General features: G+C 34.3%; 4 protein-coding genes across 5 annotated transcripts; 3 read left to right on the forward strand and 1 right to left on the reverse strand.

Moving 5' to 3' along the window:
- Nucleotides 1-940: 940 nt before the first annotated feature.
- LOC140805184 (membrin-11-like) lies at nt 941-3207 on the reverse strand. Its single transcript, XM_073161414.1, has 4 exons — nt 2894-3207; nt 1933-2053; nt 1691-1837; nt 941-1470 (listed from the first exon to the last, which is right to left on the reverse strand). The coding sequence occupies exons 1-4, from the start codon at nt 3163-3165 to the stop codon at nt 1309-1311; spliced, it is 702 nt and encodes a 233-aa protein (XP_073017515.1). The 5' UTR covers nt 3166-3207; the 3' UTR covers nt 941-1308.
- Nucleotides 3208-5312: 2105 nt separating this feature from the next.
- LOC140804685 (protein RRP6-like 2) lies at nt 5313-12849 on the forward strand. 2 transcript variants are annotated; one of them, XR_012112186.1, is made up of 16 exons: nt 5313-6207; nt 7108-7263; nt 8043-8201; nt 8277-8360; nt 8713-8792; nt 8959-9009; nt 9765-9873; nt 10077-10159; nt 10299-10344; nt 10575-10662; nt 10742-10911; nt 11269-11457; nt 11683-11778; nt 12106-12416; nt 12515-12622; nt 12709-12849. XR_012112186.1 is itself a non-coding variant. In XM_073160779.1 (15 exons), the coding sequence occupies exons 1-15, from the start codon at nt 5641-5643 to the stop codon at nt 12516-12518; spliced, it is 2193 nt and encodes a 730-aa protein (XP_073016880.1). In that variant the 5' UTR covers nt 5313-5640; the 3' UTR covers nt 12519-12651. The 2 variants fall into 2 exon arrangements, 1 of the variants encoding a protein (XP_073016880.1); XM_073160779.1 differs by lacking the exon at nt 12709-12849 and having other exon boundaries at nt 12515-12651.
- A 1481-nt stretch (nt 12850-14330) lies between these two features.
- Nucleotides 14331-17367, forward strand: LOC140804686 (co-chaperone protein p23-2). The gene is made up of 6 exons (XM_073160780.1): nt 14331-14447; nt 14534-14717; nt 15784-15943; nt 16263-16291; nt 16372-16417; nt 16881-17367. Exons 1-6 carry the CDS (start codon nt 14443-14445, stop codon nt 16913-16915), a joined length of 459 nt encoding a protein of 152 aa, XP_073016881.1. The 5' UTR covers nt 14331-14442; the 3' UTR covers nt 16916-17367.
- Nucleotides 17368-19405: 2038 nt separating this feature from the next.
- On the forward strand, nt 19406-23671 carry LOC140804504 (uncharacterized). The gene is made up of 6 exons (XM_073160543.1): nt 19406-19977; nt 20300-20419; nt 21631-21866; nt 21963-22179; nt 22470-22592; nt 23105-23671. Exons 1-6 carry the CDS (start codon nt 19575-19577, stop codon nt 23437-23439), a joined length of 1434 nt encoding a protein of 477 aa, XP_073016644.1. The 5' UTR covers nt 19406-19574; the 3' UTR covers nt 23440-23671.
- The last annotated feature ends 212 nt before the right edge of the window (nt 23672-23883 follow it).

The following is a 23883-nucleotide window of genomic DNA, read 5'->3' on the forward strand; positions in this document are numbered from 1 at the left end:
CAAAATAATATTGAGTCGAAGACTGTATAGAAATTGGCTAAGGACGTCCACATCCGTAATCATTAATCTATTTTATTAACCTTCCATCTCTTCAAAAAGTATGGGGTCCACGAGTCACATAATCATTAGATTCGAGTTGGTATCTTGTGAGACGGTCTCACGGATCTTTATCTGTAAGACGGGTCAATCATATCCATATTCATAATAAAAAATAATACCCTTAGTATAAAAAATAATACTTTTTCATGCATAACCTAAATAAAATATATGTCTCACAAAATACGACCCGTAAGACCATCTCACACAAATTTTTACCTTAACACTTTCTCATTCTTAATACGCTTTCACATTAATTTAACATCAACCTTTATTATTTCATAGGTCTGACTCCACTTATTTTATTTTTTTTATTTTATATTAATTAAATATCTTTCTAATTTTGTTTAAAAATTTACAATAAATATTATTGAAAATAAATAGTATTATTATTTTAAAAATAATTTAATTTCAATATTGATTAAAATATTATTAAAAAATTATGAAAAAACAGATGACTCTTTGCTTTCATTCTTTAAACTTATAAATTATATTTATTTAAAATAACATGATATTATTGATTTATAATTATTAATTTTTAATAATTTTATTGATTATTTTACGAGTTTTATTTATTTAAATATAAAAATTAAAAAGTTATTATAAATTTAAATTTGAATGAAAGCGTACGACATAGAAAAAACAGTTGAATAAGTTAAAAACAACAGTTTTTTTTTTAAAAAAAAATCATGGATGTATGCGTATGTAGTCCATAGAAATATGTGTGTATGGACAGGAAGATACCCCTAACATGGACCGATTTCGACGAATACCATCCATGGCCCAACAGTAAGGAATCATCTTGCTATAGATTTATTTAGTTTTTGGAAATTTATATATGTGTTCATTAAGAAAAAGCACTTCGTAGATTTGATTTTCGAGTTCCAAACATATCTGTATATGATTTTTTTTTAAAAAAATCTCAGTCAATTACAGGTAACTATCTTATTGTTCTCCGGCCCGTGCATCTGTTCTATTCTTGCGATGGAGAGACTAATTCCATCAAAATCCCCTTGCTTGAATAAAAATTTGTGTCCAAGTAGCATGGTGCTTTCGATAATCAATTCCTTCTACACTGCTTCTGATCAATTACGTATGCCGAACAACAATCAATTCAATCATATACTCTAACCGGGAAACGTCCATAAGAAAATAAGCTGCAGGATATCAAACTTGAACTATACTGGCTCCGGAGCTGATTATGTGATAGGATCATCTCGTCCACCTCCAGAAAATGAAGATGACAATGACTGTAAAAACCATGCCTGCATACTTGATCCATTTGTCAACGCGATTACGCCTTTCAATCAGCCTTAGGAGGGTATTTGACAGCCCCAGAGTGTTGAGCACATCCAATGCTTTCCTCTGAGCCCTCTGCATCAAAGTTGAAATATGGGTAAAGAGTTGTATAAAAACAGTATGCTGCACCTCTCGACTGCAAAAATCTTTGAATTCTGAGGAAAATTTCTTTTTTGCAATTTGCTTTTATGCACGGTTGATATCACATAAAAGCTTCACTTATCTATGTATTTCAATTCCAACATTTATAACAGTACTGGAGTGAATGTAGTATTTAGTCGCAGAAGTAAATAACCTTCAAGTGTTCCCTTTGCTCGCTATACTTGGACAGAATGGCAACTCCAGTTGCAAAAGTATCCTCTAGTAGTTGGGATGACCTATGGACAGACTCAGACGCTTGTGCTTCCTCGTCAAAAATTCTCAATATATGTGAATCTCCATTCTGAAACAAAAAGGGGAAAGCAATGGACCAAATAAGTTGATTTAAAGAATTGAATAAAGACAGATGTCCTAGATAGTATCTTCGAGAGTCCATACAGCTCTTCCAAATAATTCTGCCCTCTCTTGAGCCTCTTGTATTCGCTTTTGATGCCGTGATAAGTATTTATCCAGACTAGCTCTTAATGACTCCGCCTCCTCACTGACTTGTTCCACTTTTCTGTACAACATCATGAATAATAAAAAATTGATTAACTCCAAAAATAAGACCTATTTGCAACAAACGAGCATGAATTATAAACGATGATAAAAGGTAAGTTAAGATGAACTCTATCCTAAAACAACATCAGTGAATTAGATATATGATTTCAACAAAATGAATCAAGCATCATTGGCAAAACTAGTTCATTTTTAAACCTCCAGCTTCCATGTTGAATAAAGCTTGAATCATTAAGTGGAAAGCAAAATTTTATTATAATTCAATAAAAGATTTCCCTCCTTTATCACAAAATGGTACGAGAGTCTTGACAGTTGACATGCAATCAGGACAAAAGATACCAAACATGAAAAAGAAAACAAGTTATAACAGAAGAAAATCCAGCAGGAGGGCAATAAACAAAAGTAATATGCTATTCACAATTTAACACATAAAGATACGTATTCATCTGTTTCTTTATCATTTTAGTTGAACCAGGGATATAAAGGGAATTAGCATAACCATCATGTCCAGCCATTCCCAGTTCCACCAAATAACCCAACACCCTGTACTCAACAAAAGCAAACCAAAATTCTCAGAAAACCCACGGGGTTGGATTTGGATTGGTGGATTTAACATTGGATGAAAAGATTTGAAAGTAATTCTCAAAAGACTTTTTCGGTTGAGAAGTCAAATTGATGATGAATGAATTCGAAATTCAAATAGCCCACAAGTATCCAAACAAGTATGATGAATCTAAATAATAGATTGATATGTCCTTGATTCCAAATCCATCAATCAAATCGAACCATGAACCATCAATAATCAATAAATAAGAAAAACACAAAAACAATTTAACAGCACCTTTTCCAGAGATCACGCTGCGATTTGGCGGCGATGGAACGCCAGTGTCGATCCATGTCGGAACACAGAGACTGGATCTGGTTGATATCTCGCCGAACCACCGTGGATTGATCATCAGATACCCCGGGAATAACAGCATTTGATGACGAAGAAGATGATGATGAGTACTCGAGACGCTCGAGCCTCTCCAAGGCGTCTCTCGTCCTCAGTAACAGCCGCTTGGAGCTCGAGTACAGCTCCGATAGAGTTCCGCCGCCGCCTTCCACCTCCATGGCGAATTATTTTAGAGATGATTTGTGAAATTAATGTTTTCTTCAGCTCGAAGGTGGAATTTAATTGGCAACTTGGTTCCTTCCGAAAATTTAGGCTTTTCAATGTACACCCAAACTTTATCAAAATTATATTTTGCACCCCTAAACTGTAAAACTTGATATACTGATTGAAGATCCATTGTAATTTGCACGCACCAATATGTCCATGCGTGGCCTGTTTTGATAATCATTTTTCATTTACAACCTCTGATCTTTATTTCATATTTCCATTGGATCGAATAATTTTTTCATTGATTCATTATTGTATATTAAAGTTAAATAATTAATCATCGTTTAGTGTGAATAATGAGATATTTATTAATTTTTTATAGGATATATAGGTAAGCATTAAATAAACCATCGAGTTGAACGTGGTACCTTGAAAATAACATCAATTAGACAAATCGCACTAGACAAAACTTATATGACAGGAATGTCGAAAATTTGTTGGTAGAAATTTATTAATTATTTATATTATATTTTTATGTGTGAGACTGTTAGAGTAACTATTTTACATGACATCAAAATATTTAATTTCACTCCTTACCCTACTAAAAACATCTTCAAGTCACTCGATATTTTATTTAGGAAAAAAAACTAAACATAACTTCCCTTTAAAACCGAACAACTATTCTAAACTGAAAATATTTTTTTGTTAATTGTTTAATATTAATTGATTAAATTAAAAATAACAATAACACATGCAATGCGTGTTTATTTTTTGCTAGCTATTATTATTATTATTATTATTATTATACATCTTTGTTTTATTCTATGTTTGACTTAATTTATACTATAGAACTAAGTAATGTTTTATTATGTCGTATTTATATCTCGCATCATTCACCGTCTTATCAAATAATAAGATAATTTAATATTTAGGCCTTTATTTGGTTTCTAATTCGGTCAAAGGGTCTCATGTTTTTTTTTTTGGGTCAGATGATCTCAACTTAGGGTAGTTTGGTTTTTAAGGGATGGCTATTGTTTTAGGAAAAAATCAAACAAATTGAGTGCCATTGTTTTCACTTGTATTCAAACTCAATCACTTGTTGGAATGAATATTTAAAAAAAAATCGGGTTTCACGGGTCTCACGGGTCTACCCGCCCCCGTTTCGTATTCGAGGTGGGATGAGTCCGAAGAATATTTAACCGAAGTGGGTGGATCAAAGTTTTTTTTATGGGAAGGTCTTGGGTTTAGCCAAACCCGTCACATACTCACTCCATTGACATCTTTACACATATGCATTGGAAATCAATCATAGATCGTGGGTCAAACCCGTCACATACTCACTCCATTGACATCTCTAAACATATGCATTGGAAATCAATCATAGATCGTGGGTCTGCTTCTACAAACGTGCGCATCGACTTATTTATTCATAGACTTGGCAACTGGGCTTCTCACATTTGATGGACTTATTGCTAATGGGCTTTGCAGAATTTGAGCTCAACAACATATAGTTTTTTTTTAAATACATATACCTACTTTTTTAAAATAAAACCGAGTGTGGAAAATAAGACATAAAAAATAGTTTAATTCTAAAATAAGTAGAAGTTTTATTTTTAATCCTCAGGCAATAATAATAAAAAAAAGAGTTGTCTAAAGTGAAATTAAATTGATTACTTGAAATAATTTATAAGATCAAATGATTAGTTATAGAGTAAGTCTTATATGAAACCGTCTCACGGATAATAATCTGTGAGACGGGTCAACCATACTCATATTCACAACAAAAAATAATACTATTAGCATAAAAAGTAATACTTTTTTATGGGTGACCCAAATAAAAGATCCGTCTTACAAATACGATCCATGAGATCGTCTCACACAAGTTTTTGTCTTAGTTATACCATGACCCATAATATTAAACTTCTAAACTTCATTTCAAATTTGTAAAAATTACATTTTTTATATACCAAATAAATAAAATAATTTGTAATCAATATAACTTTTTACCAAAATAAAGAATTAATAGATATGGTAAATTTGTGCTTTGAAAGTGTTATTTTTATGGTAGAATTTGAAAAGTAACATTTAAGGTAACTTTGTCCATTTTTAATGCAAAATTAGGAAATAGCGTGTATTTAAATTTTAAGGCACCCTTAACTTTGTCCCCATGTAAATGGCAAAGAGAGGTTCGAGGTTTAAGTTTCCACTTGAAATTCAGAGAGAAGATCAAAGAAACCGTTTCCGGCCGCCAGCGACGTCACGTAATGAACGCGCCGCCGCACAAGTGATCAACCCATTTGCTTTGTGTGCCGCGTAGTAGTGGGGACATAAGTTTCGCATTCCCCATGTCTACTAAATATTGGTGGTCCTCCGGCATTTTTCGGATGATGCGATAAGTTATTTAAACCCTAACTAAGTTTCCTTCTCATTTAATGCCGAAACCAATATAATTTCGACGAAGCCTTATTTTCTTGAAAAAAAAGGGTATGGAAATCGATCAACCCGAAGAAGACGACTCAGGAAAGCATCTGGCGTTACGAAGCTTTACAGAAACGAAAGGGTTAACCACCTCGATAGCGAAGCTGTCAGGTTCATCTAGAGGGGTGCCCTCAGAAAAAGACTTCCATTTCTATAACAATTTTCAAGAATTCAAGAACCCAGTTGAAGAAATTGATGGAAAGTTGAAATGCATGCTACAAAAAATTGGGGAGTCAGAAAATTTATGCGGGAAGCCAATTGCTTTTCCTGGTGATAAATTTGATGACGATGCAGCGTACGATTGGCTGGAGAATACGAATGACCAGATTTTCGGCAAGATTGATGCGTACTTGGAGGAGTTTAAGAGTTTGCAGAATAAAACAGAAAGTAGGGGATTGAAGGGAGTTTTAGAAGTGAAGGTGGCATCGAAAGTTAAACAAAAAATTCCGTTTCATGTTCCCACGACACCGAGGCCGCAGGACGAGTATAAAATCGTGGTGGACAATTCGAACCAGCCATTTGACCATGTCTCGTTGCAGATAAGTGACGATGGGTCAAGGTTCATACATCCCTTGGTTAGTTATTGAATGTGTGTGCATGTGTGCGTGTGTGTGTGTGTTTTTTTTCCCGGTCCTTTGTTATTTCTACCTGCCTGCACGCTTGATGTTATAGAAGTGTGTGCTATGTTTTATCGACATTGTACTTCCCCTTTGGTGAATAATGGTACTGATATTGAATTTTCTCGGAAATTCAGTTTTGTTGGTTCTGTAGTTTAATAGCAAGCATGTTTGTTGAAGCAAATTGCATGACTTGAAGCTTTGTGAAATAATCAATACACTATTTTCTCATGCACAAGGCGAAGTGCGTAAAGGTGAGTTATGGTTACGGATATATATGGCATGGAAGTATGAAGTATCTAGATTGCCTGGATAATTACTATTAATAGTGCACTATGTCAATTCCTCGAAGCTGGAGACTGTGGAACAATGCCATTTTTTTTAAATTCTTGTCGAGATTACAAATATCTATCACATAGAAGCATCTTAATTACCTTGAGAATCAGTATTTGATAGTGCACACTTTCCATTTCTCTAAGAAGGGACTATGATGCATCTATTAACTCATGTAATCTTTACTATACGGGCGAACGTGCTACACTCGAGTTCAGGGATGATTATCGCAATGTTCCCTTATATTTTTTAGTTGCATCTGTATGTTGCTCTTTTCTCTTTTGCCTTTCTATTTTTTGCATAAGAGAATGGTAAAAATATAGATATTTACTTATAATTTCACCTTCGATTTTAAACCATGTGTTGCAAAATGCTAATTGGCTATTGCATTTTTTTAACATTTGTCTCACGGATGTATAAAATCATGTATAATACCAATTTATTTTGTGTATGCACTAACAGGAGAAAGAGAAACCTATTACCTATTATCTGTTATGCTAATTCGTTTTGTGAATGCACTAACAGGAGAAGCTTTCTGTCCTCGACTTTATTGATACAAGTGATCACAATGCTGAGCCTGTAAAACCTCCTCCAATCGAAAATACTCCATTCAACTTTGTCCAAGAAGTAAAGGAACTGAAGCAGTTGGCCATTAAGCTGCGTAACGTCAAGGAATTTGCGGTAAATTTTGCAGTGTCTATGCCTCATTGTAATATATCGACAAATGTCTTTTGTTATTGCAAACACATTAACTAAATATGCCATGGAACATGCAAATTTTATACTTGTGCTCTTGGGTATCTAAATGTTAGAAAATTTCCAAAGCTATTGAATTCAGATCTAAGTTTGAAAGGATATTTCGGTTAGAATAAATCATGGCTTCAATATGATGTGATTTGAGTATTTAATGTGGCTTAATGCATCACGATAATCCTTTTTTCTTTGAATTTGATTGATCAAACTATTATATCATATTTTTTTGAAACAATTGGTTTATCTTTCTGCTGTGGTTTGTGATCGCAGCGATTTCAGTCCTTAATTATCGCAATTTCCTGTTTCTACTTGTCCAGTAACAAAATTGATAAAATCGAGAATTGGCCGCCGCCTATGCGATTTTTCTTTTTACTTAAATATCTAATTTTTCTTGAATACTCCAATAATTCTTCCATATCGGATTCAAACTCAAAATTAGTGACATATTCTTCTTCTTAATACGATACAAATTGATTGAAAAATATGTTAAACAATCTTGTTTTAAAAAACATAAATTAAAACAATAAAAAATTATATATGTTAAGTTAGACGGCCACCTAAGCGGCTTATAAAAATCGGGGCAATGGACGACTGCTTTTTTAGAACAATGCCCAAAAGAAGAAAGTGGTTTTAGGAATTGCATTATTTACAGGCAAATGCGTGATTCTGTTGATCTGTTTTTCTGTGCCTGAGCTACTGTTATGCAGGTTGATTTGGAACACAACCAATTTCGCTCTTTTCAAGGGCTAACCTGCCTGATGCAAGTATCTACAAGAACCGAGGATTTTGTCATCGATACCCTGAAACTTCACTCTCAAATTGGTCCACATCTCAGAGAAGTATTTGAGGATCCATCGAAAAGAAAGGTGAGTAAACAGATTGGTGTACATTGTTGTGATTGAAGTATCTTTAGTTTGTCATGATCTTTTTTGGCGTAACAGGTATTCCATGGAGCAGATCATGATATTTTGTGGCTTCAACAAGACTTCGGCATATATGTCTGTAATATGTTCGACACAGGACAGGTTCTTGGCTGAAGCTCTCTTTGAGACAATGTTTAATTTATCGATTATTATGTATATTTATGTTGAAAAAGACTTAACATTGTTTTTGTCTCTTATTGTGGGGTCCTGCTGTCCCATTTGAGCCATTCGAAATGTGTCATTTACTCATTTTATTCTCCCAAGCACTTTATATGCACGATTTTTACAATTACCCTAGCAAGCAATTTAGCCATTCAAACTCTCAACACAAGAGTTTGTAGTAAACATTATGAGCATGATGTTGGTTTACATATATGTGTTTGTCAAAAGGAGCTTCCTTTTTTTTATTTCTGGCTGCTGGAGTTGAGTATGGCCGCACTTCCTTTTCTTATAGGCTTCAAGAATATTGAAATTGGAGAGGTTCAGCCTTGCATACCTGCTGCTTAGTTTTTGTGGAGTTGCAGCAAACAAAGAGTATGGTCTATTGTTGTTTTAGAAATCATAGAATGTGGTTTGCTTCTTTGAATCATCTACCCCGAACAATACACACACCCAGAGATGAGATATAGCCAAAAGAGGTGGGAATTATTAGAGTAGAGAAAAGTTGTCCGTACTTAATTAACTATCCTATTTTGTGAAGGTACCAGAATGCTGACTGGAGAATCCGCCCACTACCTAATGAGATGATCAAGTATGTTCTTTTGCAGTTGGTTACCTGTTGCTGTAAACACCTGTGTGTTACTAGAAAAAATTCTTTTGCTCATTTATACTGAAGTTGGATAAAAAGATTTACTTTTCAATAAATTGTTGCATTCTTCGACTGATTGCTGCTGTATTTAACTTTTTAGTTTAACATAATGTGCCTCAAGACTACGGTTGTAGAAGACTGTTGACGTTTGTCCTGATTCATACAACTTAAACACGTTGTCATTTAACTAACTTAAATATGTTGACAGTTTTAATGTTTTGATGAGTGACTGTTGTGACAATCAGTAAGATGCTGAACATGGCTGTGGTATGAGCTCGGTCATTGTATCTGAATAATAATATTTTTATGTGGGTGCTTCTCTTCTTCTTGTTTTTTTCTTGATATAGAGTGGATTTATAAATTTTGCTTAAATCATAACATCCAAACCATGAAATTTATGGCATCTTTATATGCTTTTTGAACTAAAACTATTGTGAAATACTATTAGATTGTGTTTGAATCGATGAATTTTAACTTGTTTGGATTAACTAAATTCAACTAAATTTCAAATCCACTCTATATCAAGTCAGATAGTTTTTGTAATAATTTTGATGAATTTCAAAAACAAATCCTTCCCCAAATCGTATTCCTTCGTATGGAACAAAATTTTCCATCCAAAATACAATCTTAGCTTCTGACATTCTCTTGGTTTATACCAACTTGATTTTATTGTTAGTCTATGGAATTCTGCATTACAGATATGCCAGAGAAGACACACATTATTTGCTGTACATCTATGAAATAATGAGGAGAAAGTTGCTCTCATCGTCTGCTGAATCTGAAAGTTCTGATCCTCCACTTGTCGAGGCAGGCTCTTAATCTTTCTGCTTTCTGATTGAATGTAACCATTGAGTAATTTCTTATTGTTGAAAATTTCACTATTTGAAAAAAGTTGAGTTTCCATTTACTCTGAAATTTAACAATAGTTCATCATAATTCATATTTTAAAAATGTCGTTCTTCCTAGTTTCTATATTACTTTTGCAACCTAACTCTTTTCTGTTATTTCAGGTCTATAAACGTAGTTATGATATATGTATTCGACTTTATGAAAAAGAGCTTCTCACAGATAGTTCATACCTTCACATCTACGGGTATCTTTTTCTGGTCATTTATGATTACGATTTAAACAAAGACATTACAATCTATGATGTTAACTGTTTCTGTCTTTTGTGCGTTTTATCTCTAGGTTTGCTGTTTCACTGATTTGTTTACTTATAAATGACGATTCAGGGTGCAGGATGCTGATTTCACTGCTCAGCAACTAGCGGTTGTTTCTGTAAGTGATTAATCCAACTACCCTCATAATGATTTTAATTATCTATATTTTGGACTTCGCTTTTCCCTTTGATGAGTCACATTATCCCACTCTTGAGTTGGTCCAATTGCTTTACTGAGATGTGCAAATGCTATTAATTTCCACGAGAAATCATTTTTCAGCTTTATATTGAATTTCTATTTTCTTCGTCTTTTGTCTGCTATTACTGCAATTATTAAGTGGCATTGTAGGGACTTAATGAATGGAGGGATGCTGTAGCTCGTGCAGAAGACGAGAGTACTGGCTATGTTTTGCCTAATAGGACTCTTTTTGAAATTGGTATTCACTGGCAATTAGCTGTAACTTTGTCGATTTGCTCCAATACTCTGCCTCCTCACCCTTCCATTTATTAATCAAGCTAAACAGATGCCTCTCACCTCTAGTAATTTGCGACGATTGTTGAAATCCAAGAACACATTTATTGAAAGAAACATCGATTCAATGGTTAGCATTATAAGACAATCTATTAAAAAAGCTCCTGCATTTGAAGTGGCTGTTGAGTATCTGAAGCAAAGGCGTCTGCAAGCGGTAAGCCTACAGTGGAAGAATTATTACATATTTTTTTTCTCATTTTAGCTAATTTCTTCCTCGAGGCCTGGTGCTATCTTATGCAAATTGAGGTTTAATCAATCAGGTATGACATTGAGTTAATCTTGTTTTCCAATCTTAGATGTTCTAAGCCTGTCCCATGCAGGGAAACTATCTATCAAAAACTCTGGTCCATAACATCAATGTGTAGTATTTTTGTCTTAGAAGCTTTTAATTTTTTGATGGAGCTTCTGTCTTTGGTCTCTATTTCTTATTCTCATCATTCCCCCTCATTTTGAATACTTCAACTCATGCCTCAGGTATGATGCTTTGATGTTGCCACATTCTCTTTTGCAGGCAACAAAAGAATCTGGGGTTGTGACTCCTGAAGAACATAAAGTGTTAAGAACTGCTGAAAATAGGTTTAAAGAGTATAATAATTCACCTAATGGTACCAAGTCCCAGAACTTGCTGTCTTCTGTAAAACGCAAGAATGAGGCTCAAAATGTTGGAAGTTCCAAGGCTAGAATTGTCACAAACTTACAGGTAGCTTTACATTGGCTTTCTGGCAAAAGTGGGGAATGAAAAATTGAAATGATGCCTGAGACATTCCCAAATGTACACAGTAGTTAGTAATTTGAATTTGTCGCATTTAGCTAATTTTCCATTTAATTAATCTCGTTATTAAATATAACCATTCAAATCCGACGCAACAGTGAAAAAATGTGCATATAAAGTTTTTTAGTAAAAGACTGGCTTGTTTTATGTTAGGCTAAAGCAACTGTTCAGTTGGTAAAGAAACCACTTCAAGCTTTTGGATCATTGCTTGGAAATTCAGAAAAGAGGCAGCGTGTCCCTGATAGAAGAGTGAGTACTTATTGCCATTAGAAGTTGGAAACTTTCTGGTTCGTTATTTTCTTCTGATAGAAGAGAGTATTTATTGCATTAGAAATCAGAAACTTTCTGGTTCATTATTTTCTTCTGGTAGTTTATAGGTATTATTGGTAATAATACTACACGTCTACACGTGCTTGCACTGTTGCACTCAAACATCTTCAGTTGAATCCGGACCTCGAAGGAATATCAGAACATGATACCTTGTAGTTGATGGAATGAAATCTATCCTTTATTTGACTTTCATCTGCATTAGTTTGGCCTAGCCAGCCATTCATTATATACCTTTTCCGCTTGTAGAAACATGAAAATAGCCTACGGGAGCAGATAAAATCATCCTCTAGCGGCGCAGTGTTGGGCAGGAATGAACCATTTCTCACAGATGCTAAAATATCTGCCATAATGTCAGAAACTTCAAGTTGCAAAGATACGGTTGCAGGGCCTGCTACACGTTCAGATATTGTTGTTTTAGATGATGATTCCGATGCGGAAGAATCAAGAAAATACGAGTTCAAAAGCCCCTCCTCCTCCTACGAGTTGGCTAGTCTAGAAAAAAGCATAGCAGATTTTGCTGCTGAACTTGATGCGGACAGTGACGACGATGATTTCCTGTGAATCTTTGATCTATTCTCTTAAACTTATTGTCACTATCAGACAAGAAAGTTCCAAAATCACGATTAAATGTAACATTTTTCATGGTTTCTTGTAGGTGACTCGATACGATTAAGAGGGCCACTAATAATGTAATATTTCGAGAAGCTCCCAAGACAGGAATGCTTGGAAGTGCTGCAACAATAAGAGTATCTTGACGGGGGAGGTGATTTTTAAACGGCAGTGCTATGTTTTGTTTAATTTAAAAACCTCAACATTAAACTGGTTTCTTGTATCATTGCATGTATGAAGAAAGCCAAGTAGATTGGAGGAGGAAAATTAATGAAAAAAAGTTGGAAGAATATAATTATCATTTGGAGAAAGTTGAGTGTGTAAACGAACCGAATTGAGCCGAATATAATGAAAAATTTAAGGTTCGAATTTCACTTGAAATATATATATTTGATCTTGAGGTTCAAAGTTCAATTTTTTTAAATTTTTTGTCTGAGTTCGATTTGAATTGAAGTATTCAATAACATTCGTGAACTATTCGATGTTGAAAACTAAATATTTGGAAGACTTGAATATATTTATTTAATATATTAATAAAATATCGAGGTTTATGAATTATATAATAATTTAATTTAGATTTGAGATCAACAGCAAAAAAAAATACAAACATGTTTGAGTCAGAGTTAGGCTTGCATTTAATAAATTCAAATACAAATGAAAGTTTTCGAATCTGCTCGAAAAGATTACTAACGAGCTCGGTTTGTTTATATTTTTAGTTGTGGTATGCATACAAAACAATTTAGAATTAAAATATATATATTAATTTGCATAATTACAACTTTAAATATTTGAAAGATAATTGGAAACTTATAGGATATATTTAGATTTATTTTAATTAGCTGGAGGGTAGTGTTCCATGGAGATCCTTAATATAAGGTTGAAATTCAAAGAATCTTAAAATATTTTAGTTTGTATGGAATTATCTCATTAGTCATTATAAACAAGAGCGAGTCTGATGTGAGACCATCTCACGGATCTTAATCTGTGAGACGGGTCAACCCTACCCATATTCACAGTAAAAAAATAATACTATTAACATAAAAAATAATATTTTTTCATGGATGACCCAAATAAGAGATTCGTCTCACAAATACGACCCATGAAATCGTCTCATACAAATTTTTGTCTATAAACAAATGTCTTCGATTAGCATTAAAATCTGATTTTTCTCTCAATTTTAATTTTTTTTATTCTTCAAAAGTTCTATTTATATGTTTGTTTTTACTCAATTTAATTTGTTATTGAAATTAGGGCACCTACATTGGTGCATTAATGGGTGATTATTAACGCCCATTAATGTTCATGCACCAATGTGGATGTAGAAGTTATTAATTTCCGCTGACATGGCAGCCAAGAAATTCATCAGAATGAACGGTATTATTTCGCAAGTTGCGACGGTTTTTCGTAAACCGTCGCAATTTGAAAAGCGTCGCTACTTGCGACAGTTTTTTAAAAAAAGTCGCTACTTGCGACGCTTTTTTAACGATCGTCGCTATTTGTGACAGTTTTTCAAAAACCGTCGCTAATTAAGGCATGTTCTGAAGAAATTCTCCCGATAACGGCTAATTTTTATATAATATTATAAAATACAAACTATAACGGTTAGTTAAATTTGTTGTAAAATTTTAAAAATATTAGAAAGATATTGAAATAATTAAAAAAAAAAATGAGTAAGTGGACAGCGAGACTCATAAATAATGAAAGTTGATATTAAATGAATGTGGGTGTGTGTTAATAATGGGAAAGTGTTAATGTAATGAATATGTGGCTCGTGGACCCCGTAATTTTTGAGGAGATAGAGAGTTATTAACATGGATTAACGTGAACGGACGTGGATGCCCTTCGAGAAGTGTTTTTTATAGGCGTAAATTTCTCCAAAGCGCAAGCAGCAAAAGGCAAACCCTGCGTTGTGGATTCATTTTTAGGCTTCCATTCTTCGCTGGTCACTCCAGTGGTCGTCTTCCTTTCCTGAATATGAGGTAGCCTCAATAACTCGAAATTTCTACTCTTGGTAATTAATTGCGGCATAATTCTACTTTGATCTTGCTTCGTTTGATACATACAGCCGGCAGCCGGAGGTTCTGTGGGCACAGCGGTCGGACAAAATATACCTGACCGTGTCACTGCCCGACGCTAAGGATGTTTCGGTCAAATGTGAACCTGAAGGCGTCTTTACTTTCTCTGCGGTTGGCGTCAATGGCGAACCCTTCCTGGCCACTCTCCGACTCTTTGAAAATATTAACCCCCAGGTTTTGTTATTATTTCTTGGAGGGAGTTTTTAATTTTCAAGCGTGACTTTTTTTGTGGGATGTACTTCAAGATTTTTATTTGGGGCAATTGGCCTCTTGACTGTTGCAACTTGCAATATTCTTGTATGACAATGAAGCGGAACTGTTAGAATGTTGAAGCAAGATTGTGTCCTGACGACATAGTATGAGCGACATTGTGGAGGTGTGATGAAGAAAATAAAAATCTTTGTTGGTCCCGACAGTTTCTTTTTCTTTTTTTTTTTTTTTATCAATGAGCATGTACACTCACAATGAAAAATGAACTTCTGTTCCCTGTGAAGCAGTTGGTGAAATTTGATTCTTGATTCAAGTTTCAAGAATGAGATAGAAGTCTTTTTCTCATTTTCTTCTGTGTTTTTCATGTATAATTTCTGTTGGGTTAGGGAACAGGTTTTGTGCCAGTGACAAAGGTTGAGTATAATTGTAAAAACGTCGCATATTTCATTGTTATTCTCTGTTGTTCTGAGGTGTACAGGACTTCTGCTGGTAATGCATGCAATATTCTCCTTGTGGGAAAGTTTTGAGATAAATTCTCTGTATTTTTTTTATTTAAGCAGAGAAGCATCAAACTTGTTTGCTTTACCATATTTCCTAAACTTAAGAACCTCAATATTGTGAATTATGTTTCATGGATCTATCAATTTCTTGCTCCTCAACTTGCCTCTGGATTTCCAGAATTAAAGTACAACTTTTTGTTGGACTATGTCTTGTGGATCCTCAAGTTTGTGTGGCTAAATAAAAATAAATAAATATTGAAAGTAAGTGATATAGCAGTTGCAATCTTTGTATTTTCATTTTAGAGTATAAAATTGCCATACTATTTACTGAAATCATTTCCTCAGGTCGCCCGTAAGATCATCATTTTTCATTTTATTTTCTACTGTGCAAACTTTCCAGCCACTCTTGTGAAAGACCTTCTTTGAAAGATGGTGCATGTCTTCTAAATTCTTAACCGTGAACATAAAGATAGGATTCAATGTTCAACTTTTTTCGCTCTATGCATTGCTGTGATGAAACTTTGCTGCAGGGATGTAAGACAAAAATTGGTTTGAGGAATATACTATGCTCTGTTCAGAAAGAGCAAAAAGGGTGGTGGAAAAGACTGTTAAAATCTGAACAAAAGCCTCCTCCATACATCAAAGTTGATTGGAATAGATGGTGTGACGAGGATGATGAAGATTCAGAGTGTAAGTTCATGCCACCACTTAGAATTCCTACCCATATTTACCTTTCTTCATTGAAGGAGGCTTTACAGTGGGAAAGAGCTGTATTGCCTCTGGTCCTCATATATACTTATTTTATAGAACTCTATTCACGTAGCACGTTCGAAATTTTTATTGTAGTTTCTTTTAGTCATTTGGGTGTTTGTACAGAAATGTGGCTAAGCCACTGACTACCGTAGTCAATTTTCAGATGATCAGTGAGGCTACTTCAAATGATTCTTGAACCTTAATTTGACAAGGGCAACTTTTTTTATGCTTGACCATATCTTTTTTGCATTTGCAGCAAATCTGGCTTCTGATGAAGACTTTGCGGTAACCAAATCCCTTTTTAGAGATCAATCAATTCTGGTCTGAAGGGATGTCATCTAACTTAAATATATGTTGTTTTCCAGTACGCTGGTGAAAATGATGAGAGCAGTGGTGATGAAGGAATGCTTTGTAAGTTTATCATGGATGAGTAGCATAATAGACTTGGACATTTCACTGGTTACAGCGAGAATGATTGTTAATTGCTTTATGTTGGGTGTTTTAGTAGTTTTCCATGCTAATAGATGGCATTCCACTCCCATCGTTTTTTCACGATTTTGTAGGTTGCTTATTCATTTAGTTAATGCTAAAAAATACTTGCCTTCTCTGACTGATTGGTCATTGATTTTTGCGTAGCTTTTGCAACCTTTTGCATTTTCTTCTATTAAGTTGAATGTCATCCTTGCATTTGGCAAGCTAAAATAGTTGTTCTAAAGCTCTCTTGGTCATACTCACAATGAGGTTATTTTTACCATCTAATGACTGCTATATTGCCCCAAAAACATGACAAATTCGATGGTGTATTCCACGCTTGCAATCACATACACGTGTTGCCTTCCTTTGCCTTACATTTTACCTTTTCAATCCACTGCAGATCTTCCTGATTTGGAGAAGGCGAGGGGAAACTAAAAAAAATTCCATTCTTGGGACATCAGGCATTGCCGTGCCTATGGGGTGTGGGCATGAAGATCACCCCGCAGTAGCCATGATCTACTAACTTTCTGCATTATCACAATGTTATATGTATAAAACATTTATAGGATTCAAAATTAGCAAAGGCCTGAGCCCAAGTTTGACATACTTGAGCCTATGTGTTTTTAGTCACATCTCCGTGGCTTCCCCACCCACTGGCCACCAGCTCTCTCCGATTGGCAGTTGTGGGCGCTTGGGGAGAAGGCAGGGTTCTAGTTCTTTGAGTTCTTGGGTTTCTTTAATTTTTAATAGAATGTGTCAAACTTGAATGAATGTTGCTGCCTTGCAAGGCTTTTGAAGGGGACCAACATGCATTACAAACAAAAAAATGCTACATTTTCCTTCAACTCGTTATCTAATTTCGTATCAATGCTCGCTTTCTATTGTAATACCAAGTACCCAAAATTCTATTTCATTTATACGGTCTTCTCTTTTTTCAAGTAAGTTGCACGATTCTATCTTTTTTTGTTTTTTGAAAAAAAAGAAAAGAAAACCTGTTATTTTGCCATTTTTAAAAAATTATATCGATAATGACAATAAAACTGGAATTTTTTTAAATTTTACTGAAGCTCAAACTCCATGTTTATTTGAAGAGAAAATTATTGCTTCTTTTATTGATACTCAATAAAAATATAAGATTCGGTTCAAGATGAGATTAGTTCAAATGTAGATTTCAAATTTACTCTAGATCTGAAATGACAAAAGAGACCGTTAGAAGGGGGACGGAAGAGTGTCTCGCGTAGTCTTCTGACGCTCAAGTCAGTTATTGAGAATAAAATGAGAGAGTGTCTAAGGATGCTGTTAAGAATCAATATAATGAATGAATTGAATTCTCAAACCTGATATTTATAAAAGAATGCATGAGTTCTACCTTGATTAACAATGAATCATTGTATTGGACTCTCGTACGTGATATTTATAGGAGAATGCATGAGGTTGCCTTGATTATCAATGGTTCGGAGATCTAAAGTTTCATTTGGGTAATATATTTGATTTGAACTAGGAATGTATACGTGCGATGCACATAGATAACTAATAATAAAATATATACTAATGAGATTTAGATAATGTTTAAAATCGAATAACATATTGTTTGTATACTTGCGATGCACATAGATAACTAATAATGAAATATATATTAATGAGATTTAGATAATGTTTAAAATCGAATAACATATTATTTATGAGTATTTATCAATCTAAATAGATATAAAAAACAAAAAATGAAAATATATTATGACAATAAATCATATATATTCACTTATTCATATGACACTTTCAATCCGTATGATTATAACATAATGACAGCTCTCTCAAATTAGAAAATATATTTTTCATCAAAATATAAGTCACAATGAAAAAATAATAAAAATAACATAATAGTGAATTTTATCAAAACCAAAATCACGATGTACTTAAATGGTGTAAACATAGATAAAATATTGTCAAATAAAATTCTCTAAATTAACTAAATTATCATAATAATGTTAAAATAAAACCACTAAACATTTATTAAATTAAATATAAATTGTGATTTTGCTAAATAATATAGATATATAAATAAGATAACATACAAAATTTTGTAAGACGATCTCACGAATCATTTTGTAAGACGAATCTCCTATTTGATTCATTAATGAAAAAGTATTATTTTTTATGACAAAAATATTAATTATTATTTTAAATACGGATAGAGTTGATCCATTTCACAAAAAACACACTATGAACGTTGATCCTAAATTTGCAAATGCGTGTAGACACAATAATGTAGAGACATTATGATTTAAATTTTCTATGAATACAATATTTCCAATAATGTTAAAAAAAATAATAAGTACAAAAACACCCGCAAACATTAAAAAATATATATAAGAAAAAAATAGTGTCACGAAAACAAAATGACATATTTAAATAAAAAAATATGATTTTTTTTAATTCATATTTAAAAATCAACTTGTTATAAAAGTGATGTATTTATATGTAAAATAAAAAAAGATAAAGATAAAAACATTAAATATTTATTAGCAACCATGAAAAAATCAACTCATTTTAGTAGCAACAAAGAAAAATCATTGATAAATTAATGAATTCAATATGCATTAATATCAAAAGTCATTTAAGATGTACAATGAATTATCAAAAGAACTCATTGAAAAAAAAACTATTGATTTAATTTGTTAACTTAAATAAATAAAAAATATATTAGAAAATTCACGATCAGAAGTTATATATTTACACGTATGTTAGATGGCATATCACTTATAATAATAATGTCTCTTTTCGAGTTTTTAGTATTTGCCATTTTGCCGGAACCGTGTCTGATTAATCGATTGATTGTGGTCTTGAAGCCCAATTCCCGAAGCCAAAATTTAAAGGTGACGTTAGAATCCAAGAAAGGAGTCATAGAAATAAGAACTGTGTCTGATTTCTAATTGATTTTGGTCTTGAAGCCCAATCCCCGAAGCCAAAATTCAAAGTTGACGTTAGAATCCAAGAAAGGAGTCATAGAGATAAATGCGAATCAACTTTCCTTGTGGCATCTGAAAAGCTTCCAGTTCAAGCGCAGTTGATCTTTGAATCCACCCAAAACCTAAGAATGTACAAGAGTAAATTGCAGGAGCTTTGCCAGAGGAGGAGCTGGAACCTACCTGAGTACACCACCGTGAAAGACGGCCCAGATCACGTTCCCAGATTCAAAGCTACTGCTGTTGTTAACGGCCAAAGGTTCGAGACTCAGGCTGAATGCAAGTCTGCTAAGGACGCTCAAAATTCGGTGGCTAAAATGGCCTACGATCACTTCAATATTTCTACTCCTCCTCGTGTCCATGTCCAACGATCTCCGTTGGCTGATTCCCCGGTTATTCCTTCTCGGGTTCCTGTGTGTTCTTCCCCTCCCGTTCCTGTGCCCGAAATGCAGGCTGTTGCTCCGGTTCCTCAGCTGCTACAAATTCCTATTCCAGTTTCCCCGCATCCATTGTCACTCCCACTTCCGCCTTCCGGTAATTGTTAGTTTTCATCCTGATTTGTTTCTCTTTTAATGATTTGGGTGATAGTTAAGCATTAAGTATGTTTTTTTCTTCTTCAAGAATGTAAATTCGGTTGTACTGCTGCCATCGTGATGCGTTTGGCGGGAGGGGTTGGGGGGTTGTGGTTGTCGGGGTGGCATCAGTTCCTTGATGCTCTCATGTCATGTGTAGACTAGCCTCAATTTTTTTTTTAAATCCGCATTCTAGTATTTGCACTCTTCCGTTTCATAATCATATAATTTGAATGGTTCAAGTACATCATTGTGTTGTTTGAGCATCTCTGTTATTTTTTCAGGACTTTTGCCACCAAACAACAGTTCACTTACAAAATCTGTCCACAAGGACATGTTGCAGCCAAATTTTGGAGATACGACACAACCTTCTATGATTTACGGAACACCAATAGGTTCCAGTGGTAAAAGTTTAAAATATCATAAAAATATTTATTTCTTTATTTAGTGCGTGACGGTCTTTTGGTGAATTTAATTTCTTTAATACCTTTATCAATTCGTGAGCTTTTGTGTTGTAACCTTGTTTTTTGTAAAATGGCAGCATGGTGATAAACATTTGTGTATTTTAGAGCCTTTACGATCTACACTAAATCAAGGACAATGGCATCACAACTGTTAGATTCTTTGCATATCTCAATTGAATGATAAGCTACTTGAGCATCAATTTTGTTGTTCTTGAACACAAATAAAGCATTCCCATGAAATCAGTGTTCACAATTGTTAAAATATTTGCATATCTCAATTGAATGATAAGCCTTGAGGATAAACTTCTTTGTTGTTCTTGAACGCAAATGAGGTATTCCCAAATGAAATCAACAGTCCCCAATTGTCAACTCCAAAAAAATGGTTTGAGACTATTGCATATAGGAGAAGCTCAAGTAAAAAATTAATAGCAACATTTCTAAGGCATGTTTATGGCTAGAGATGCTTTTCCTTCTTCACTTACTATGTGGATGTGGTAGGCGAGTATTTTTTTGTGCCATGTGTTAGACACCAATTGTTCCGGTCAGGAATTTAAGTTCTTCTATCCAAGGTGGTTGGGCAGGAAGAAATCCTTTTGATCAACTTTAATTTCTTTTGTCCATTGTTAATTATATGATTGCAAACATCATATATTTTTGCAAGTTTAATTATCAGCATCTATCTTGGTTGACCAACTGGCTAAAAGTTTGTAAAACTGAGTAATGATGTGCAATAAGTAAAATCTTGACGTGTGATTAGAGCAAAAGGAAAAATTAGAGAGTGACTCCAAGTTATGAGTTACTCTAATTATAAAATGGTTTCCATATTATTTATTTTCCTTGAAGAGCGCCATCTCTTCGAACTTCCAAGCAATTTGTTTCATCAATGATTATGCATCTTGATCGGTATATGACGTACAGTAGGGAAGAGTGGAATAGTTTTTCTTTTCCCTGACTACAGTGTATATAGACCAAAATTAAAGACATCATTCAGATTCTCAAAGCTGTGTCCATAATTCAATTCAGTGAAAGTCTTGCTGTCAATAAAAAGGTTTCCCGTCCGACAATTCAATGCTTAAATGCGGATGGAGGGATTTGTTGTTTCCAAAATGTCACATCATCGTTAATTTTTTCCCTTTTTCCTTTGAAAACAGGTACACTTCACATCTATAAGAATCGGTTGCAACAATACGCTCAGAAGAAGGATCTTAGCTTGCCTGTTTACACATGTGAATCTGAAGGTCCTCCGCATGCTCGCCACTTCAAGTCAAGAGTGTCGTTTGATGGAAAGTCATATGAAACGATGGAATTTTTTCCTACACTAAAGGAGGCTGAACATGCGGCTGCAAAGGTTGCTTGTCAGATGTTGCAAATTGACCAGATTCAAGAGGCTAGTGCTGCAAATAAATAAATAAATAATATTCAACTATTTTTTTTAGCATGTTGCTAATTTTGTTATTTATTATGAATTTGAAAATTACATCAGGATGGAGGCTTGTACAAAAACCTACTACAGGAACTGGCACAAAAGAGAGGTCTTCTTTGTCCAACCTATAAAACTGTCAGATCAGGTCCACCTCACAGACCTATATTTTTGTCCATTGTGGAGATAGGAAGTAGTACATTTCGTGGGGATGAAGCCAGAAGCAAGAAGCATGCAGAGATGAATGCTGCCACAGTCGCTTACTGTGCTCTAACAGAGAGTAAGAAACTAATTGGGTGTTGATTTGGTTTTGGTGTCTGGAAGGTATCATGCATAGTTATTTACTAGAATGATTGATTGCTTTTGTTTTAATCTTCTCTTTCATTTCTCATCGCGAGGAATGTCCTGACAATTTTTTGGCATTTACGTTGATGATCAATTGCTGAATGTTTTATTATGTGCTTCTTCATTTGGTTAGACTGATTTTTGATATTAGACCTCTATGGCTGTTGTAGTTTTAAAAGAATGCTGTTAGTGACAAATTGTCTCACCGCAATTATCTTTTTGCAGCATCCCTTGCGACAGAATGCTCAATGGCGTCATCTAGCATGGAATGCGTTGTTTCTGATAATCTTATACAGAGTACATTGCCCACAGGAACAATGAAAAGGGATGAATTTGTGGCAAATGAAGGTGATTTCAGAAAATTTGAGTACTTCCATCCGTGTATGCTCGTGGTTTAACTTCAAACGGGATATATATGTATATACATAAAAAGGTTGGCAATGGACAAGGTTTTAATAATTTATTTTAATAGAAAATCTAACTTCAAAATTGGCCTCATAGGATCACCATCCGTCCTCCTTACAGCTGTTACGGCCTTAAAAATTAGCATTGTTTGGTTCCATTGAATTCTTTTTACCAATAATTCGCTGTTATGGCCTTTAAAATTATCATTATTTGGTTCCATCGAATTCTTTTTACTTATTATTCGTGGTGCGATCTCCTTAAAGTGTCACCAGTTCAAATTGTGCCTATTACTCATTTCTTTCTCCTTATACCTTTACTTGTCACCATAAAGTTTAAAAACTCATTTTGTGATATAGCATCTCTAGTTCTATGATGATTTGCTGTTTCTTTCTGATTGTAATCCTAAATTGATTCTAGTACACGTAAGCACTCATTTTTACTCGTTTTGTCTCCAGAAACTGATATTAACGCCAAAAGAGTCAAATGTTCTTCTGAAAGCGAGACAGCCAATTTGCCGGATCTGCTCCTTCCCGACGTTTCATTTGCACAAGTAGAGTACCAACCTGTCACTGATCTTGTTGCTGGACAGCATGAAGCCCAAGTAGAGTACCAACCTGTTACTGATCTTGTTGCTGGACAGCATGAAGCCCAGCGTGCGTTTTGTAGCAAAACGGTGGTTTTTCCGCGCAAATCAAATTTTCCGATTCCGGACGGCGCCGCTGTGATGTCCTATAGCGATGACCAATGGGTTGCTTATAAAGTGGAGCATAAGCAGGAACCATCCACATAGGTGCAGTGCAGGTTTGCTTGTAAGTCGAGCGTAACAGATTACCAACTGAATAGATACACTGCATATCTTGTCAAAACTGGCTAACATATTCGTGTTGCAGTAGAAGTCAAGCCTTAACAAAGGAAATAATATTAGCCAATCACCAGGTCTGCTTAATCACTGCAGTCGTCACAGCTACAAGGCATAAAAGAATCATTGAACAACACAAGACGAAATGAAAGCTAAAACCTCAAATATTTGAAGAGAAAAGCACTCCTAGTTTCCCTAATACAAGAATAGCATAAAACAATGTTAGGAATAATAGAATAAGAAATCATGGAATGAAACTAGAGGAAGAAATTCATGATTCGACTTTGGAGGATGTTATGTACATGTACCTCATAACACCCGCCGTTGTGCATCATATGCAACCCTAACTGCATATGCATGCCATGTGCACCTGGG

Source organism: Primulina eburnea, chromosome 11, assembly GCF_022965805.1.
Source record: "Primulina eburnea isolate SZY01 chromosome 11, ASM2296580v1, whole genome shotgun sequence".
Taxonomy (NCBI): Eukaryota; Viridiplantae; Streptophyta; class Magnoliopsida; order Lamiales; family Gesneriaceae; genus Primulina; species Primulina eburnea.

Coding starts and splice junctions, on each gene's coding strand:
- LOC140805184 (XM_073161414.1), bottom strand. CDS start 3,165: ATGGAGGTGGAAGGCGGCGGCGGAACTCTATCGGAGCTGTACTCGAGC. Junction 2,054..2,893: donor CAGCGTGATCTCTGGAAAAG/GTGCTGTTAAAT, acceptor GATGTTGTACAG/AAAAGTGGAACAAGTCAGTG. Junction 1,471..1,690: donor AGCAAAGGGAACACTTGAAG/GTTATTTACTTC, acceptor ACTTTGATGCAG/AGGGCTCAGAGGAAAGCATT.
- LOC140804685 (XM_073160779.1), top strand. CDS start 5,641: ATGGAAATCGATCAACCCGAAGAAGACGACTCAGGAAAGCATCTGGCG. Junction 7,264..8,042: donor GTAACGTCAAGGAATTTGCG/GTAAATTTTGCA, acceptor ACTGTTATGCAG/GTTGATTTGGAACACAACCA. Junction 11,779..12,105: donor AGCGTGTCCCTGATAGAAGA/GTGAGTACTTAT, acceptor TTCCGCTTGTAG/AAACATGAAAATAGCCTACG.
- LOC140804686 (XM_073160780.1), top strand. Junction 14,718..15,783: donor TTGAAAATATTAACCCCCAG/GTTTTGTTATTA, acceptor ACTTTGCTGCAG/GGATGTAAGACAAAAATTGG. Junction 15,944..16,262: donor GGATGATGAAGATTCAGAGT/GTAAGTTCATGC, acceptor TTGCATTTGCAG/CAAATCTGGCTTCTGATGAA.
- LOC140804504 (XM_073160543.1), top strand. CDS start 19,575: ATGTACAAGAGTAAATTGCAGGAGCTTTGCCAGAGGAGGAGCTGGAAC. Junction 20,420..21,630: donor AACACCAATAGGTTCCAGTG/GTAAAAGTTTAA, acceptor CTTTGAAAACAG/GTACACTTCACATCTATAAG. Junction 21,867..21,962: donor AAATTGACCAGATTCAAGAG/GCTAGTGCTGCA, acceptor AAATTACATCAG/GATGGAGGCTTGTACAAAAA.